Source organism: Gekko japonicus, unplaced genomic scaffold (genome assembly GCF_001447785.1).
Source record: "Gekko japonicus isolate JY-2015 unplaced genomic scaffold, Gekko_japonicus_V1.1 scaffold17, whole genome shotgun sequence".
Classification (NCBI taxonomy): Eukaryota; Metazoa; Chordata; class Lepidosauria; order Squamata; family Gekkonidae; genus Gekko; species Gekko japonicus.
In genome coordinates, this window is record NW_015163604.1 from 1,310,526 (window position 1) to 1,327,941 (window position 17,416).

The window sequence follows — 17,416 nt, forward strand, 5'->3', positions numbered from 1 at the left end:
TTGGACTCTGTACATATGGTCCAGTCGTCTTGTCAACACCAGGGCTGACAAAGGCTTTTCCCATGGTGCCTTTGTAGCTTGCAAAAGGACAGTGGACATGGGTAATGCCAGAGTGGAAGATGTATCAAGCTGGACGATGTCAAAGACCGCATCCGTCACTTGCAGGTGTTGCTGAACGACAGAGAGGCCTAGGGAATGGGCCATTCTTTTTACAAGATCTGTGTATGACGTGAGATTGTCGGATGGGGAGATGGGCAAATCATCAGCGACAGCCTGATTAGGAGACTTATGATCAGGGGAGGTGTGAGCCTCAGATGCTTCGGTATCTGAATTGTCTTCCATTGAATCAGAGCACTCCTGGTGTGGCATTTGGACAGGAGTGTCCTGTTGACCAGTTAAAGGTTTTGGTGGAACGACAGGGGTGGAAACGACTGGGGTTTGAACGACCTGACGGTTGGGAGGACGACTGTGATCCAAGTTATGCTGGGCAGGATCGTCTGCAGGAGGACGAGAGAGAGATGCTGAAGGTCTTGACCTGTGGGGCGATCTCGATCTACGAGCAGAGTGGGATGAGCATTGATCCGAGTCAGAATAGCTCGCCGGAGTCAGCCATGCCCGGGGATCGCCTTCTGGACCGTGGACGTCTCGGAGACAAAGCTGCAGCATGTCTATGAGAAGAGCCCATATAATCTCGGTTGTCGATATCGACAGATTGACTGTGCAGACGTGGAGGGTGACGCTGCGTGTCGCATGAAGCATATCGGTACCGACTTAGATCAATGTCGGGAGCTTCCGATACAGTCGATGTCGACGACGGAGAAGGCTTTGCATCCATTTGATGACTTAGGAGCTCTACCGTTTCGATGTTGGAGTAAGGACGCTCCATTTGGTGGACAGGGGAGTCCAAGACATGGATGGTCGGTATCGGTGGAGGGACTTGGGCCTCCGGTAACGATACAGTCGTTGGAGAGGGAGGCACTTTAGGGGCATCACCCAGTGCAGCCACCGCTACTTTCCCCTTCTTTGCCGCCTTAAGGGGTTTGGAAGAGCCCTTCTTTGCGGACTTTTGCTCCTTACTTGGCCTGGATTTCTTTTTCACCGGCGTGGAAGCGGAGGATTGTGCCTTCGATGCCGAAGGCTTCGGTGTCGGTTGGCTGATATCAGAGGCAGGCCTCGATGCCGGAGCCGATGAGGTCGATGGTTTCTCGGTGTCCATCACTGAGGAAGGATGTAGAGCCGATTCTAGCAGGGCCACTTTAAGGCAAGCGGCTCGGTTTTTCCGGGTCTGGTTTGAAAAGCGAGCACAGTGGCGACAAGATTTGGGTCGATGAGACTCTCCGAGACAAAATATGCAAAGGGTATGACGGTCAGGAGGAGCAAGTTTACTACTGCAACCTCTGCACCTATTAAAAAAGTCCCACTTCTTCTCCATAAAAACCAAAATGAAGAAGAAAGAAGGGGGGGGTTAGCCCGAAGGCCCGACTGAAGTAAAGCGACAACCTCCCCCTCAGCAGAAAATAAAAGGGGTTTTAAAAAGTTTTTTTGAAAGAACGAAGAAAAGTAATAAACTGAAGAAAAAATCCAAAGAGCTGTGAGGCAAAAAGCCAAAAACACGCGAACTGATCAGACCGACGAAGAAAAAGGCCTTTCCAACATGGCAGTAAGAAAGGAACTGGCGGGATGTCCACGGCCACCCCTCTGGGCATGCGCGGTGGGGTTCCTGCGCATGCCCGAGGTCTGGGCGCGAAAATCCATTAAAAGAGCTTGCTACAGCACTGATCGATCCAACGCGTACGCACTGGATCCCATGGGTGTGAAGCACAGAGACCACGTTGAAGATTACTTTCCTAGGCACAGTAATATTGCAATCACAGAATTATACTGTGGGTTTGTTTTTCAGTGTGAGTATAGTTTTACTCTCTCACTTTCTGGCCTTCTTAATTCTATGATGTACTATAATTGTTCATATTAATATTACATTACATAATAAAAACCTGTAATAGAAATTTCAGGGATCAAAAGTAAAGGCTATTTTGGCAAGTAATTCTGAATATATTCAAGAACTTCTGTTAAAAATGTTTCTATTGTTTCAAAACACACTCATCTGATATATTTAACATTTTAAGGGGGGGAGTAAGATGCCAACCTTTTCCTGTAAAATAGACATGCACATTACAGTTAATTAATCGCATTGGTCTGGTGTTCTAAAAAATTATTCGGGAAACATACTTCCCATTCTGATTTGTTATCATTTCATGTCTTCTATTAAATAATTAGTTGCTTCTTCAGTGCAAAACATGGAATGACAACATACTACAACAACTACGTTTAAGAAAGAGAGAGGCGGATTAGCAGTTCCAAATATAAAATCATATCATCAAGCGGCAGGCCTGGTCTGGATTACAGATTGGATTAAAAACCCAGGACAAAGAACAGTAAAACTTGAGCCAGCAGATATAAAACAAGGCTTACACAATTATTTATGGATTAAGAGATCAATCAAAATGATTACTGAGTCCTTCTCTGCTTATGTCCCCAATAGAAGTTTATCATGATAAATGCACAAGAAATAAAAATGATTTTTTAAATGTATGATAACATGGTAAATTGGGGTCTGCGATGGCTTAGAGGTTAAGATGCTGAGCTGCAGACTGGAAGGTCTGTAGTTCAGCAGTTCGAGACCCTAGTGCCATGTGATAGAGTGAGCTCCCATCTCTGGCCCCAGCTCCTGCCAACCTAGCAGTTCAAAAGCAAATAGGGAAACCTTTACCTTTAACATGGTAAATACTCCGGGGGAAAATCAAGTCTTGGCAAGATATTAAAGACAAAGGAATAAATATTCTATGGTTGCTGTATTAGTTTCCTGACTAAAGAAGATCATTAACATGGAAGACTAAATTTGAACAGTTGATTACAAAACAAAAAGATCATTTACTACACTGGATATACGTGTTACTACAACTAGCAACAGAAGAACAAGTGAAAAAATGTATGATCAAATGGATGCAGAATTTTAGAGAGCAGATACTTGTGGGTCAATGGGAACACTTATGGGGGAAAGAAATCAAATTTACAGCCAGCCAGGCATTAAAAGAAAATTGGTACAAAATGTTTTTAGATAATATATAACACCAAAGGACATTGAGAAAGCAGACAAAAACTACAAAGGAAAATACTGAAAGTGCCAAGACACAGACAGAACTTTTTTGATATGTGGTGGACTTATAAAAAAGCAGCAAAAAAAGAGAAGGAAATACATTGAAAAATGCAAAACATTAAAATTTAAATTCCCCATGGAAGCTAAGAATATGATATTAGGTATAGGTAAAGTTTTCCCTTGCTCGAAAGTTAGTCAAATCTGACTCTAGGGGGCGGTGCTCATCCCCATTTCCAAACCAAAGAGCCAGCGATGTCCGAAGATGTTTCTGTGGTTATGTGGTTGGCATGACTAAATGTTGAGGCACATGGAACACTGTTACCGAAGTGGTACCTATTTATCTACTTGCAATTTCTTGCTTTTGAACTGCTAGGTTGGCAGGAGTTGGGGCCAGAGACAGGAACTCACTCCGTCACGCGGCATTAGGGTCTCGAACTGTTGAACTACAGACCTTCCGATCTGTAGCTCAGCGTTTTAACCTCTGAGCCACTGCTGCCTATTAGGTATATTGCCTAATAAATTACCAAAAAATCTGGAAGAGATATTCAAATACATGGTGACAGCAGCAGAATGGAAACTAGATATCTGCCCTCACCTAGAAGAATGGGAAAATAACCTTGCCGAATATGCAGTAATGGCAAAATTAACAACTTATCCGAGCAATAGATCAATCACAAAATCTGAGGAAAGATGGAGTGTGTATTATGCAAGCAGGATATAAATGTAGAATGAGAAGTTCAAAAATTTGTACATAAATATATTGAAATGTAGAAGGAGAATGTGAAAAGGTTTTACGTGTAACACCTTGAATATAAATGTATAAAGAAGTGGATCCTAAGCAGAAATATCTTCTACCTCCTTATTATGAGATATATAACAGATTTTCTTTCTATATGATATATTATTGTGAAAAGTTACACTGAGTAGGTAGAGCTGGCAAAAATATATAATACCGAATATGTAGTAAAGATGAAACTAGGGATGTGCAAAAAAAAATAAAAATCTGTTTCCCCGCCAGTATTCCGAATATTCCTGAATACCAATATTGTATTGGGCTTTGGGTACATATTTGGGAAACCTGAATTTATTTGGCTCCATCATACCTTATAGGGACCATCCTCATAGGATATAATGGAGAATCAATCCAGGGGTATTTGGGGCTCTGGGGGGGGGGTTGTTTTTTGAGGTAGAGGCACCAAATTTGCAGCATATCCACTGGTGCCTATCCTCAGCCCCCTCAAGTTTTAAAAAGATTGGACCAGGGGGTTCAATTCTATGAGCCCCCAAAGAAGGTGCCCCCATCCTCCACTGAAACCAATGGAGGGGGAAAGGTCTCTTTAAATGCTTGCTGAGTTGCATTGCGAGTGAGCTCAGAAGGGTTTTAAACTTTAAATGTCACACTGCGACTGAGTGAGCTCAGAGGGCATTTAAAGAGACCTTCTATCCAAGCCCGAATAAAAGCCGAATAATATCGGCTTTTATTAGGGCATGGCTATTTCGGTAGCCGAATCAGATTCTCCAATCTGTATTCAGCTGAACAAATACTCCAAAAATATCAATAAGCACTGTTCTATGTTATAGATAGTGTTTTATAAACTATAATGGTGGGGAGAAATACTTTTTGTTTCACACACTTTGTGAAACATATATATATATTATGCAACTCCTTTTTGTTTCTGTATCCCCTTTATGTCTTTCCTTTGTTCTCTTTAACAACTCTTTAATAACAACTATGTTAAAAATATTTCAAAAGGTACTGAATGCATAAGGAAATAAATTAACATACCTTGCTGTGCGAGGGTGGATCTCAGCATTCCACTCTTAGACCATATTTTTATTTGTCCATCTTCACCAACTGTAACAAAGAAATATTTAGCAATATTATGATAAAAGTAGGGCAGATAGCCAGAAGCAGCCTGACAGCTATGGAGACTGACCATCTTTGAGGGGAAGGGCTTCCCTCTCTTGTCTTACTGCACTCTCAACATGAGTAACAGTAGCTCTTGTAATTACCACGATTACCACAATGCCAGGATGAGGGCCTATTGGCCATGAAGTAAAACCATTACCAACCAAGGGTGGTTAGCTAGATGGCAGCAGTAGCTATCCTCTCTATTCGCTGTGGCTATCTTGCTCTTCTGCTTCTGCTTGCTGCCTGCATACTAGAATGCAAGAGCACAGAGGCTGCTAATGGGGGGGGGGGCAGAGCTAATGGACTCTACTTCCTTCCCTGAGCACAAGGCCCACAGTTCAGGGAGGCTCACAGTTTATCTGCCCTCTAGTCCCCCCTTGCAGCCACTGTTTCAAAGTGCCAACCATTCACCACCTCAAGCCCTACTTTGCAATGGCCTTACCCACTTTCCTGGAACATGTTATGTGGGAGTTATTTGGGAGGTTATCACATTAGTTTCATTCTATTTGCTTCCTGAAATTTGGGAATGTATAAAAAGGTAGCAGATGTGCTCTACAGAATACAAAGCTATGCTTTCCTAATGACACTGATAGTTCAAGATACTGAAATTCAAGATACTAAAATTAAATGGCAAGTGTGAGCTCAAAGGTTATTTAAAATTGCCAGTACCACATTTAGTATGGCTGGAAGAAAAGCCTAGATCAACATACTACATACAGGGGAGGAAGAATCAGGTGAAAATTTCTACTGACGTAAAAGCCTTTCGTAGTACTGTATGCAAAAGATTTCACAGTGATCAGACAACAGCTGTTCAGAGATGTTTTATCATATGCACATTAAATGATCAAGATAAGTATACTTATTTTCATTTTTAATGTTATTATCATCGTGTTGTACTACAATTCAGGTGGGTAGCTGTGTTGGGCTGAAGCAACAGAAAAAGTCTGAGTCCTGTGACACTTTAAGACCAACAAAGTTTAATTCTGGGTATAAGCTTTTGTGTGCATGCACGCCTCTTCAGATACATAGAAACAGTTTTCCTCAAGTCTTACATATAGGTAGAGAAAAGGTGGGGTGGGGGTTAGTTGCCAGGAAGGGCTAGTTAGAGTCAAGATGCACAAGTAACTGGGCAATAAGTATAGTTGAGATTGAGTTAAAACAGTTGATAAGACCTGTGAATGGTAGCTAATTAGCACACAAACACAAGAGTTAACAAACAGATGTGAGAACTAAGTTTGAGTCCAGTGACACCTCTAAGACCAACAAAGTTCAATTCTGGGTATAAGCAAGACTGAGAGACTTCACATGTGTAGATGCACACTTCTTCAAATACACTGAAACAGATTTCCTCAAGTCTTACATATAGGTAGCGGGGGAGGTTAGTTGCCAAGAAGGGTTAATTAGAGTCAAGATGCATAAGTACAGCTAAGATTGGAGTAACGCAGTTGGTAAGGTCTGTGAATAACAGAATTAAACTTTGTTGGTCTTAAAGGTGCCACTGGAGTCAAGCTTAGTTCTCACATCTGTTGTTAACTCTTATTATCTGTATACTAATTTGCTGCTATTCACAGACCTTACCGTGTTATTCCAATCATAGCTGTACTTGCACATCTGGACTCTAATTACCCCTTCCTGACAACTAACACCCCCCCCCAAAACTACATGTAATGCTTAAGGAAATCTGTTTCAATCAGCCCCCCTAGCCAGACAGGCCTAAAAGCTGATAGGAGGGGACTGAAACTGACCAAAGGTGGCAGAGCAGCTGTGGAAGGGAATGGAGGACTCCTAAGTGACCTTTCTGGGGAACTAAACTAATTAGTAATATAATTAAGTTCCCCATTCCCCTGCCCCAGCGCCCCTGCCCCACCAACCGAAATTTTATGGCTGTAGGCCTGGTTTCAGTGTATTTGAAAAAGTGTGCATCTACACATGCAAAGTCTCTCAGTTCTCACTTATACCCAGAATTGAACTTTGTTGGTCTTAGAGGTGCTACTGGACTCAAACTTTGTTCTACTGTTGTACTATGCAGAGGTCATTTGCTGCCGGAGTGCGCCGGAGCAGCACTCTGGCAGTGAGGAGCTCAGCAAGCCCCGCCCCCAGCCTGATCCATGGCGGGCAAGCCTAGGCTGAAGAGGAGCAGAGGCGGGAGGAGGCTGGAAAGCAAGGAAGCCATGCGCACCTCGGAACGCGCCTAGGGAACATGAGGGGGAGCGGCTTTTGCACCGGTGGGCCACGCTTCCTTTCAGGGTTGAACAGGTCCTTGGCGGTGCGTGGGGAGGGCGAAGCATACCTCTTTACTGCCCCCTGACCCCACCGATTTGTTTTGCACCCTCCAGTTGCTGCGTGGCGGGAGCCCAGAGGCTACCTCGGCCTGCCTGTGGCCCCGACTGCCTTCGCACCTGTAATGCACCCGGCCCCTTTGTTTGTGCCAATGGAGCTCTCCTTTGCCGAGGAGGCTCCAGTTCTTCCAGCCTGATCCATGGCGGGTGAGTCTAGGCTGAAGAGGAGCGGAGGCGGGAGGAGGCTGGAGAGCGGGGAAGCCATGCGCACCTTGGAGCGCACCTAGGGAACATGAGGGGGAACAGCTTTTGCACCAGCAGGCCATGCTTCCTTTCGGAGTCAAACAAAACCTTGGCGGTGCGCGGGGAGGGCCGAGCGTGCCTTTTCACCGCCCCCTGACCCCACCAATTTGTTTCGCACCCTCCAGTTGCTGTGTGGTGGGAGCTCGGAGGCTGCCTCGGCCTGCCTGCGGCCCCGGCTGCCTTTGCGCCTGTAGCGCACCCCAGCCCCTTTGTTTGCGCCAATGGAGCTCTCCTTCACCGAGGAGGCTCCAGCTCTTCCTGAAATGACCCGGCTGCCTTGCTGGTTGGCTGGGAGGGAGAGAATCGCGGGAGGCAGGCGGGGAGGGGGAAAGAGCAAGCAAGCAACACAAATGGAGCAAGACACCGGATTGTTTGGCAGAGCCCCCTCCCCCTTCTCTCTAGGAGCTGCTGCACTTGTGACCTAGGTAAGCAGCATTCGCAGGGCTTCCAGTTGGAGGAGTGCAACCTGGGATGCTCGCTGAGAGGGGAAAGCCGCTGTGGCCGAGGCCACAGTGGAATGTAGGACATTCTGATTCTAGTTCGTTAGTTGCAATCGCTTGGCTTTAAGGTCATAAAAGGGAAGGCTTTTTTGCATGCGACGGGTCGCAACTACCCGCTTTCCCCCTGAATGTTCAGTGGTGCCCCCCCTTCAACTCTCTCCCCATATGCAGTAATGGGGTGAACGCAGCGTGGTCATGGGCCCCCTTCCCCACATCCCAGCCCACTTCCAACGTGCCGCGCGCTCTTTTTGTTGCTCTCCATGCCCACCAAAAGGCTTCCGTCCCATATATTTTTAATTAGAAACTCAATTTATATCCATCCGCCTTTCTCTGCCACCTTCGTTGCCACGTTACAAAGTCTTCTCGTGCCCCCCGCTCCCACAAGCTCAGGGTGCCTTGCTGCCTGGCTGGGAGGGAGAGAAGCACGGGAGGCAGGCGGGGAGGGAGGAAGACCGAGCGAGCAACACAAATGGAGCAAGACGCCAGATTGTTTGGCAGAGCCCCCTCCCTCCCTTTTCTTTGTCACGCAATATCTGGCCCATCTGACAAGCCATGTTGGCGGTTGGGGGCTTGGATTTTACCCGCCGATACACAAAAGGGGGGTTGGGGGTGGGGGTTTTTGTTTTTCCCCGCCGATACACAAAAGGGGGGCTAATTAATGTGCAGTCTGAGCCACTGCTTGTTTACTTTATTTTAATGCATTTTTATCCTGTCCTTTCTCCAAGGAGTTCAGGATGGGTTGCCTGGTTCTTCCTTTCCCACTTTATCCTCACAACCACCCTGTAGGGTTAAGGGATGGACTTCAGTGGGATATATTCCCATAGAGTCCACCTTCTGAAATTGCCATTTTCTTCTGGTGAACTGATCTGTTGCCTGGAGATCAGTTGTAAGCTCAGATCTCCAGCAACCACCTGGAGATTGGCAACCTACTTAAGTGGTACAGTGGCAGCCCAGGTGCTCAATCATTTTTTTTCCCCTAGTCAGGGATTTGTCACCCTCTCCTATTCTTAACTTGCCCATCCATCATCCCACTCACACTGTTACAATGCTCAATTTAAGCATGACGGTGGTATGAGCAGAGAGCTTTCCCTATATGTATCACTTAACCTCAGATTCCTGGGAATCCTTGCCAATATACATTAGAATCCCTACTTCACGTTGAGAAAAGTGGATAAACTTATTTATTTATTTATTTAATTTATATCCTGCCCTCCCCGCCAAGGCAGGTGCAGGGCAAATAACATAGAGATGTAAAACAAAACAAGGGTTGAACAAAATCAGGATGATACATTATCCTCCGGTATATATAATTCTATGTTGGTCATGGACTCCCTTGAACATTCCAACACGCTCCAAAATCAGTTCGCTGTCTGATCTGTCATTCAGAGAGTCTCCTTATTCACTGGCTGCTTTGCCTGAGTCCTGCCTCCAACATTCTAAACAGTTTGGTGTTCCTCTCCCCCTACAGCCAGTCAAAACACAGAGGTCATTTGCATATGTGGCCTCACTGGCCTTTCCCTCTAACATTCTAAACAGTTTGCTGTTGATGTTCTGAGGTAAAATAAATTTCCCCTTAGTGTCTGTTGGGGGAAACCATGGTTGCAAATCTCCAGGTGAGGGCTAAAGATCACTCAGAAATAACAACTGCTTTCCAGATGGCAGAGATCAGTTCCCCTGGAGAAAATGGTGGACTCTATGTCCTTATATCCTGCTGATATGGCCCCTATATGGCAGCCAATGTGACGAAGCAGTCAGGGCTTCAGCTATTAAAACTGATGTCCAGATGACCCAGATCAGTTCTCTTGGAGAAAATGGCTGCTTTGGGCAGTACATTCTATGGCATTATACCCCACCCAAAATCCTGCCCTCCCCAGGCTCTACCCCTCAAATCCACAGGTATTCCCCAACCCAGAGTTGGCAACTGTGTAATTGGCTATGGAACCACTTTCCAGACCCTTGGAACCCAGAAAACATGGCACAGGAAAAGGTGCTTTTCTACCTTAGCTGTGACTGCATAGCACCCCCCTCCCCCTCAAAAAATAAGTCAGAGGTGGAGAGAACCATATCTGTTACCATGAGGCTGTCCTCACATTCTACCCACTTGGGGCAGCAAAATGACTTGAGACAGCCCTGCCTTATAGCTAAGCAGAAGGAAAGAAACATGGCTGGCCTCCTTCCATTTTCCGCTTCCCTCTGCCGCCCCACCAGCCACAGTCGGGACACTCATCTGGAGCTTCCTTCTAGATCTCGTTGTATTTCTTCCCACAATGGACATTACTCCTAGTGAGTATATAATTATAAAATATACAAATATAAAGTGTTAGCTTGTATCAGATGGCGGAAATAGCCGCAGTCTCCGGTAACAGCTGGCTGACATCATAGTCATAGTTACTTGGCTGTTAGCAATGATGTTAATGTTGATGTTGGGCCAGAGCTATAGTTGCTTGGGTGTGGCTCTCTAATTGAAAGCCTGGTGGAAGAGCTCTGTCTTTCAGGCCCTGCAGAACTGTAAAAGGTCCCACAGGGCCCTGATGACTTCCGGGAGCTCGTTCCACCAGTGCGGAGCCACCACTGAAAAAGCCCTGGCCCTCGTTGCAGCCAGCCTGGCTTCTCTGGGGCCCGGTAGGGCCAGGCGGTTTAGAGACCCCAACCGTAGCACTCTCTGGGGAATATGTGGGGAAAGGCAGTCCCTTAGGTATGTAGGACCCTGACCATATAGGGCTTTAAAGGTAAGAACCAGCACCTTGAAACAAATTCGGTATGCTATAGGCAGCCAGTGCAGTGCTTTTAGGGCAGGCCAGATGTGTTCCCGCATAGGGAGGCCCAACAGCAGCCTGGCCGCTGCATTCTGCACCAGCTGCAGCTTCCAGATTTGGGACAAGGGCAGCCCCATGTAGAGAGCATTACAGTAATCCAGTCCTGAGGTGACCATTGCATGGATCAATGTTGCCAGGTCATTGTGTTCAAGGAAGGGAACCAGCTGTTTGATCATGACTGGCTTTAATTAGCCATGACGGACATGGATCAAGGCTGCAGGTGGTAGGGCAAACAATGAAGAGTAATTTGTCGACCTCCTCTAGGCTGAGTGTACTGAAATAATCCAGAACTTGACAAGAAGATGCAAATGGAGCCTCGAGTTCACCTACTGTATCAACTGTGGCAGGGAGGTCACGACGGAGCGACAGGACTTTATCTGCAAAATAGCTCGCAAAGGCCTCACAGCCGATCTCCAATTCCTTAGCATTTAGTCTGCCCTGAGGCAGAGTAGTTATAGACCGAATTGGTCTAAATAATTGAGCTGGGCGAGAGCTTGCAGACGCAATTGTGGCTGCATAATACTCTTTCTTAGCGGCTTTAACTGCCATCTCATAGGATCTCATAAACGTCCTATAGGATGTTCTTGTAGCTTTGTTGCAAGCACTGTCTCTCTAGTCGTCTCAGCCCTCATTTCATCAGCCACAACTCCTGTGTATACCATGGAGCGAACCTCAAGTGGGGGCGCAGAGGATGTCAGGAAGCGATTTCATCGATGGCTGCCAAGAGTTGGCTATGCCAGTCCTCGACAAGCTCATCTAACGAGCTTGCCAGGGGGTATCGGATCCATTTGGAGCTGCATAGGGTCCATTTGGCTCCACGGGTGAGTTAAAATATGCTCGCCGCCCATACAGGGTCAGAGTGGGACATTCACGTGAGCCCTCAGAGCATAGTGGTCTGACCATGGAACTGCCATAGCAGTAATTCGGTCCACTGTAACCCCCACCGCGAAGATCAAATTGAGTGTGTGCCCCGCTTGGTGAGTGGGAGCTGTTACATATTGGGAGAGCCCTAGCGCCACCATGAACAACACCAGGTCCACCCTTTTCCAACCTTTTACCATTCCTTTAACAATGCTGATACCAATTTACTGTTCCAAGGTATGCTGAACACCAAAGTAAGAGTGAGCAGCCTTGCCCTGCCATTTAGTGGAAGGAAAAGATGCAGAAAATATCACTCATACAGTGAGTTGCCAAGCTGGGTTTGTCTACCTCCTCCAACAGTGTAGGCAAAGATGCTCCTTCTCTTTACATAACTGTAGCAGGCAACTATGGAAATTTTAGAATCCCAGTTTCCTAGCTAGCCTCTATGTTGGGTTATCCCTACAGCTATTCAGTATGCTATACTCAACTAAGATGTTCCATTTTCAAGCTTTAAAACAGCTGTTCACAATCCACAGATCTTGCCACTGAACTCTGCATGTTTGTTCTCACCCATAACTATTTCAAGTTTCGTGAGAACTTATACCTTGAAATCAATGGCACAGCTATGGACACCCACATGGCTCCAGAGTATGCCAACATTTTCTTTTTTCTTTTTTTTCATCCCCCTAAGGGGAGTTTTTTAATTGATTTTTTTACACCACTACAAACTACAACTGAAAATATAGGAAGGGAAACTACCACTAAGGAGAAAGAAAAAGAAACCCACTAATAACTAAAACCCCAAGAGTAGGAGATCAATACATCAGCTTATTTCCATATTAATCTAAAATGCTAGTAATACCTTGAATATAGTCGGTTATGCTAAATTATTTATCTTCTAACCATCAATTTATCTGTTAAATGAAACCCTCAGAGCATCCCAAAGTTATTTCTAAATTTTCAGGCACAATTCAGAGTCCTTCAGCCTTTATTTTCTCATATCTTTTCTTATCCTCAATTTATATGGACTTTTGGGGACTGCCGCCCCCTTTTCAGAGAGAGAGTCCTTGTCAAAAGACACCGAGCCTAACTCGCCATCCGATTTGCTTTCTTCTTCTTCCTTCTTGTCCTCCGCTGGTTCCCCCAGCTGTGTTCTCAGGAACTCTCATGCTTTAAGAACAGAGTCAATCTTTTCTTTTTTGTCGTGGAGCTTGAAAATGACATCTTCTGGAATTAACCATCTGTAACTAATGCCATTTGTTTGTTAAAAAGGATTAAGTCTTTATATTTCTTTCTCTTCTGTCTTATTTCAAATGGAATGTCTTTTAAGATCCTGATATTATTGTCCCCGATTTTCAAGGGTGTTCCCGTAGTTGCTTTCAAAATAGAATCTCTTATATGTCTCTTTGAGAATCTGACTACTATTTCCCCCGGCAGATTATTTTTCTTGATGTATAAAGAATAGGACCTATAGACCACATCCATCTCGCTATAAAGATATTCCACTGTCAAATCTGTCAATGGGGCTATTGCATCACTCAACAGTTGCTTCAGATTCTCTCCTTTAATTTCCGGGACCCCTTGGAACCGTAGGACCAGATTTGCTTTCTCCATTTGCAGCTGTAAAAGTTGTGACTCTTCCATAGCTTGTTTCATTTTCAGTTTTTGCACCTTTTTCTTGACTTTTTTAGTATTGCCGTCCATTTCCTTTATCTGCTCTGCCATTTGCTCCATTGCATTTGTAGATTTAGTCAATTGTAGCTGCTGTAAAGCCAAGCTCTGACCAATTGTTGACAATTGTTGCTTGATATTAGTCATCTAATCCAGTAGAGGGCGCAAGGAATCTGCCAACAATTTAGAAAGCTCAGTGATCTCTTCCATTCGAGGACTGCGCACTAGTTTCGCTTTCAACAGTTTGTCTTTATCTGGTTTCTTCCCCGCCATCTTTTTGGATTATTTACTTTTCTGAAAGTTGCTAAAGTCTCTGATATTCGCCCATACGCTTATCTGCGCTCTAGTAAGTCTCTTAAAACAGATTTAGACACTTATTTTTCTGCTCCCCCCTCTTTATTTCCGTGTTTTCGTTTGTGTGTTTGGGAGGGGCCCCTCCCCCGCTCGCTTCCCGTCGCTCTTTAAGGGGGGCAGCTTTCTTTTTAAATCTTCATGCTTCAACCCGACTCACAGTTTGTTGTTGGCCAACCGGCCTCGCTTGGCATTGTTTTTTCTCACCCAATCTCCGACGCTTGTCCCGGTCAGCAGCACTCGTACCATGCGGTCACTCAGCGGCAGGACCTTCGGGGCAGAGGAGCGCCTCAATTCTCCGGCATCGTGCCGGCGAAGAGGTCGCCCCTCAAAAAACCCCTAGCTAGGAGCCTTTTACCAAGGCTCGGGGGGGTGTCGCGACCTGTCGCACCCCCTCCTACACGCTGGTGTGCAGTTTGCATCCCCGGGACGTCCGGGAGATGCATCTGCCTGCGTGTCGCCATAAACCGGAAGTCAGTATGCCAACATTTTCATGATGGATCTAGAACAGCATTTTCTGAACTCCTACCCACTGGCACCTCTCCTTTACTTGAGATTCACTGATGACATTTTTATTGTCTGGACCCATGGCAAGGGAGTCCTCGAGAGATTTCACCAGGCTTTCCACAACTTCCATCCCACTATTAATCTAACTATGAATTACTCTACACAAGTAATTCCGCCGTCCTCTGAAGTTGGCTCAATTTCATGTTCGTTGCATCTATGACACTGTCTAACCATCTCATCCTTTGCCGTCCCCGTCTTCTTTGACCTTCAATCTTTCCCAGCATCAGGGTCTTCTCCAGTGAGTGCTCCCTTCTCATTTGGTGGCCAAAGTATTTGAGCTTCAGTTTCATTATCTGGCCTTCCAGGGAACAGTCAGGGTTGATTTCTTTGAGGATTGACTGATTTGATCTCCTTGCAGTCCAAGGAACTCTCAAGGGCCGTTCTTATAGTCCAACTCTTGCAGCCATACATGACTACTGGGAATACCATTGCTTTGACCATGCAGACTTTTGTTGGCAGGGTGATGTCTCTACTTTTTTATCATGCTGTTTAGGTTCGCCATCGCTTTCCTCCCAAGGAGCAGGCGTCTTTTAATGTCATGGCTGCTGTCACAGTCTGCGGTGATCTGGGATCCCAGGAACGTGAAGTCTGTCACTACTTCCACGACTTCCCCTTCTATTTGCCAAGGAGTGATGGGACCGGATGCCATGATCTTAGTTTTTTTGATGTTGAGCTTCAAGACCACTTTTGCACTCTCCTCTTTTACCCTGGGCAAGAGGCTCTTTAGGTCCTCTTCACTTTCTGCCATTAGAGTGGTATCGTCTGCATATCTGAGGTTGTTGATCTTTTCCCCAGCAATCTTAATTCCCGCTTGTGATTCATCCAGGCCAGCATTTCACATGATGTACTCTGCATATATATTAAATAAGCAAGGTGACAATATACATCCTTGTCGTACTTCTTTTCCTATGCTAAACCAATCAGTTGTTCCATATCTGGTTCCAACTGTTGCTTCTTGACCCTTATACAGGTTTCTCAAGAGAAATGTGAGGTGGTCTGCTACTCCCATCTCTTTAAGGACCTGCCATAGTTTGTTGTGATCCACACATTCTATGATTCTATGACAATTACTTTAAGTATGATTATGTTAATGGCTACAGGTGGATAGGATTCAGCAGAAGATATTGGCAGTCGCAAGGTTTTCCCACTTTTCCTCCCCCCAGCAGTAGTTTGTGATTCTTGGGGGAAGCAGGACCTGTATGGAATAACGGCCACATGGGTTGGTGAGCTGCAATGGGGGGGAAATAAGCAGTGGCAAGCAACAATCACTACAGCTAGTTCCTAGTTACACAACTGAGTGACTGTGCAGGACTTTGGGAAGTAGGAAATATTCTTCAAGATTCTGGCCAAACAGTAAGGGAAAAAACCATAACTGAACTCTTCTCGCCCATCCCTAGACCACATTTCCATACACATTCCCACCATTCAGTGGGCATCTTACCTGTTTTCAATAATGTTAATGGTTTTACTTTGTTTCAGTTCACTAAGTGTTCTTTGTTTCTATTCTTTTCTGCAAACACTAAGCTTTAAAAATGAGGCCATTGTACTTTTGAAGGCATTCTTTGCTTATCATTTTTTTTTTACAAAAAACAAAAGAACCACTGCAAAATACCCTCTTACCTGTAACAAGTGCTGTTCCTTCATAATTCCATCTTCCTGCTAGTACAGCTCCACAATGGGCTTCAACACTTTTTTCCACTCTTCCTGACTTGGAAATCAAATGGAACTTGCCTATACAAATTTGAAGTTACTATATTAGAAATCCAGTCTGTGCTAGGAAGGCTATTAACTATATATTCTTAGAAGGTTAAAAACACAGGTAAAATAAAAACATCTGAATAATGTTGTAGGATTTTTCTATTTCTAATTCTTTGATTAAGGTGGTTCATGGCAAAACTTATAACTGGATCAACTAAGCGGGTTTCTCAGTTCATAACTGCTCTTATTAATCCCATGCAAATCAGAACATAAAGACTGTCCAAGATTTACAAAACAACATAGATCAGATGAAATGTAGTTATTCATGCTTAACGCTCATTGAAAACTATGGGACAAGTTATCTAATAAAACAAGCCATTGAAATAAACTGATTTTAGCTGGTTTAGGACCTATGATATCTGCCTTTTCTGTCTTTTATTCTGTAACATTATTAATGCCCTAATGAATCACTACAATAATTATTCTACTATTTTGAGTTCACTTTATAGTAATTATAAATGATACTGGAAAAAATAGCCAACAATTTTTCAGAAAGGACTCAGAAATCATGAATCAATATTCTCTTTGCTTCCCCATATCATTCTGATACTGAAGTTCCCTGAACATAGCACACACTTTTTTAAAAGATAGCCAACTAAATTCTGTTTTGGACTTTCTCAGCAAGGTAATGATAAAAATTATGATTTGTTAAGAATTGTTATACATAAGCTAAAACATAATAAATATGAACAAAAGAGCTAGATTTCATACAGGTATATAATTGCTATTTCAAGTTACCATAAGCAGACAATAGGCTTCCAGGGTAATATAGGTCATAAAAATTTAAACACAACAGTATGACGAAAGGTTAATTTATAAAGAAATCAAATCTGCTATGAACTGTAATAATATTTATTTGTAGTAATGAGACTCACTAATGAAAAAGAAAATTTTTAAAGGAAAAGATGGAAGTAGAATGCTTACAATATAGATATTCCATACAGTCAACATCTGCTATCAAGATTTAAATATTGTTCAACACAAAACTAGTACGTTTTCTAGTCTTATTTAACTTACTGAAAAAAGACACAATTTTTACTCCAGAAAATAATTCTGCAACTAAATCTAGGTCTGTGAGAAATGTTGACCTTTACAGCAAATCGTTTTAAGAATGGCATCATTTCTTGTATTTGGCATAGTCTTTGGACTTGCAAATCATTCTGAAGAGCCAGACACTTCCAGTCAAGCTGCAAATTTGGTGCCTCTTCCTCAAAAAACAGACCCCCCCCCCAGAGCCCCAG

The 17,416-nt window shown here is 44.3% G+C and overlaps 1 protein-coding gene across 1 annotated transcript in view; it reads right to left on the reverse strand.

Annotated features, from left to right (window-relative positions):
- The window catches only part of IFT80 (intraflagellar transport 80), a 129,041-nt gene that overhangs the window by 99,122 nt on the left and 12,503 nt on the right, over window positions 1-17,416 (reverse strand). The window contains exons 3-4 of the mRNA XM_015407245.1: window positions 16,038-16,148; window positions 4,944-5,012 (exon numbers count right to left, since the gene is read on the reverse strand). Coding sequence (XP_015262731.1) covers window positions 4,944-5,012; window positions 16,038-16,148 — 180 coding nt within the window. The remainder of the gene's footprint in view (window positions 1-4,943; window positions 5,013-16,037; window positions 16,149-17,416) is intronic.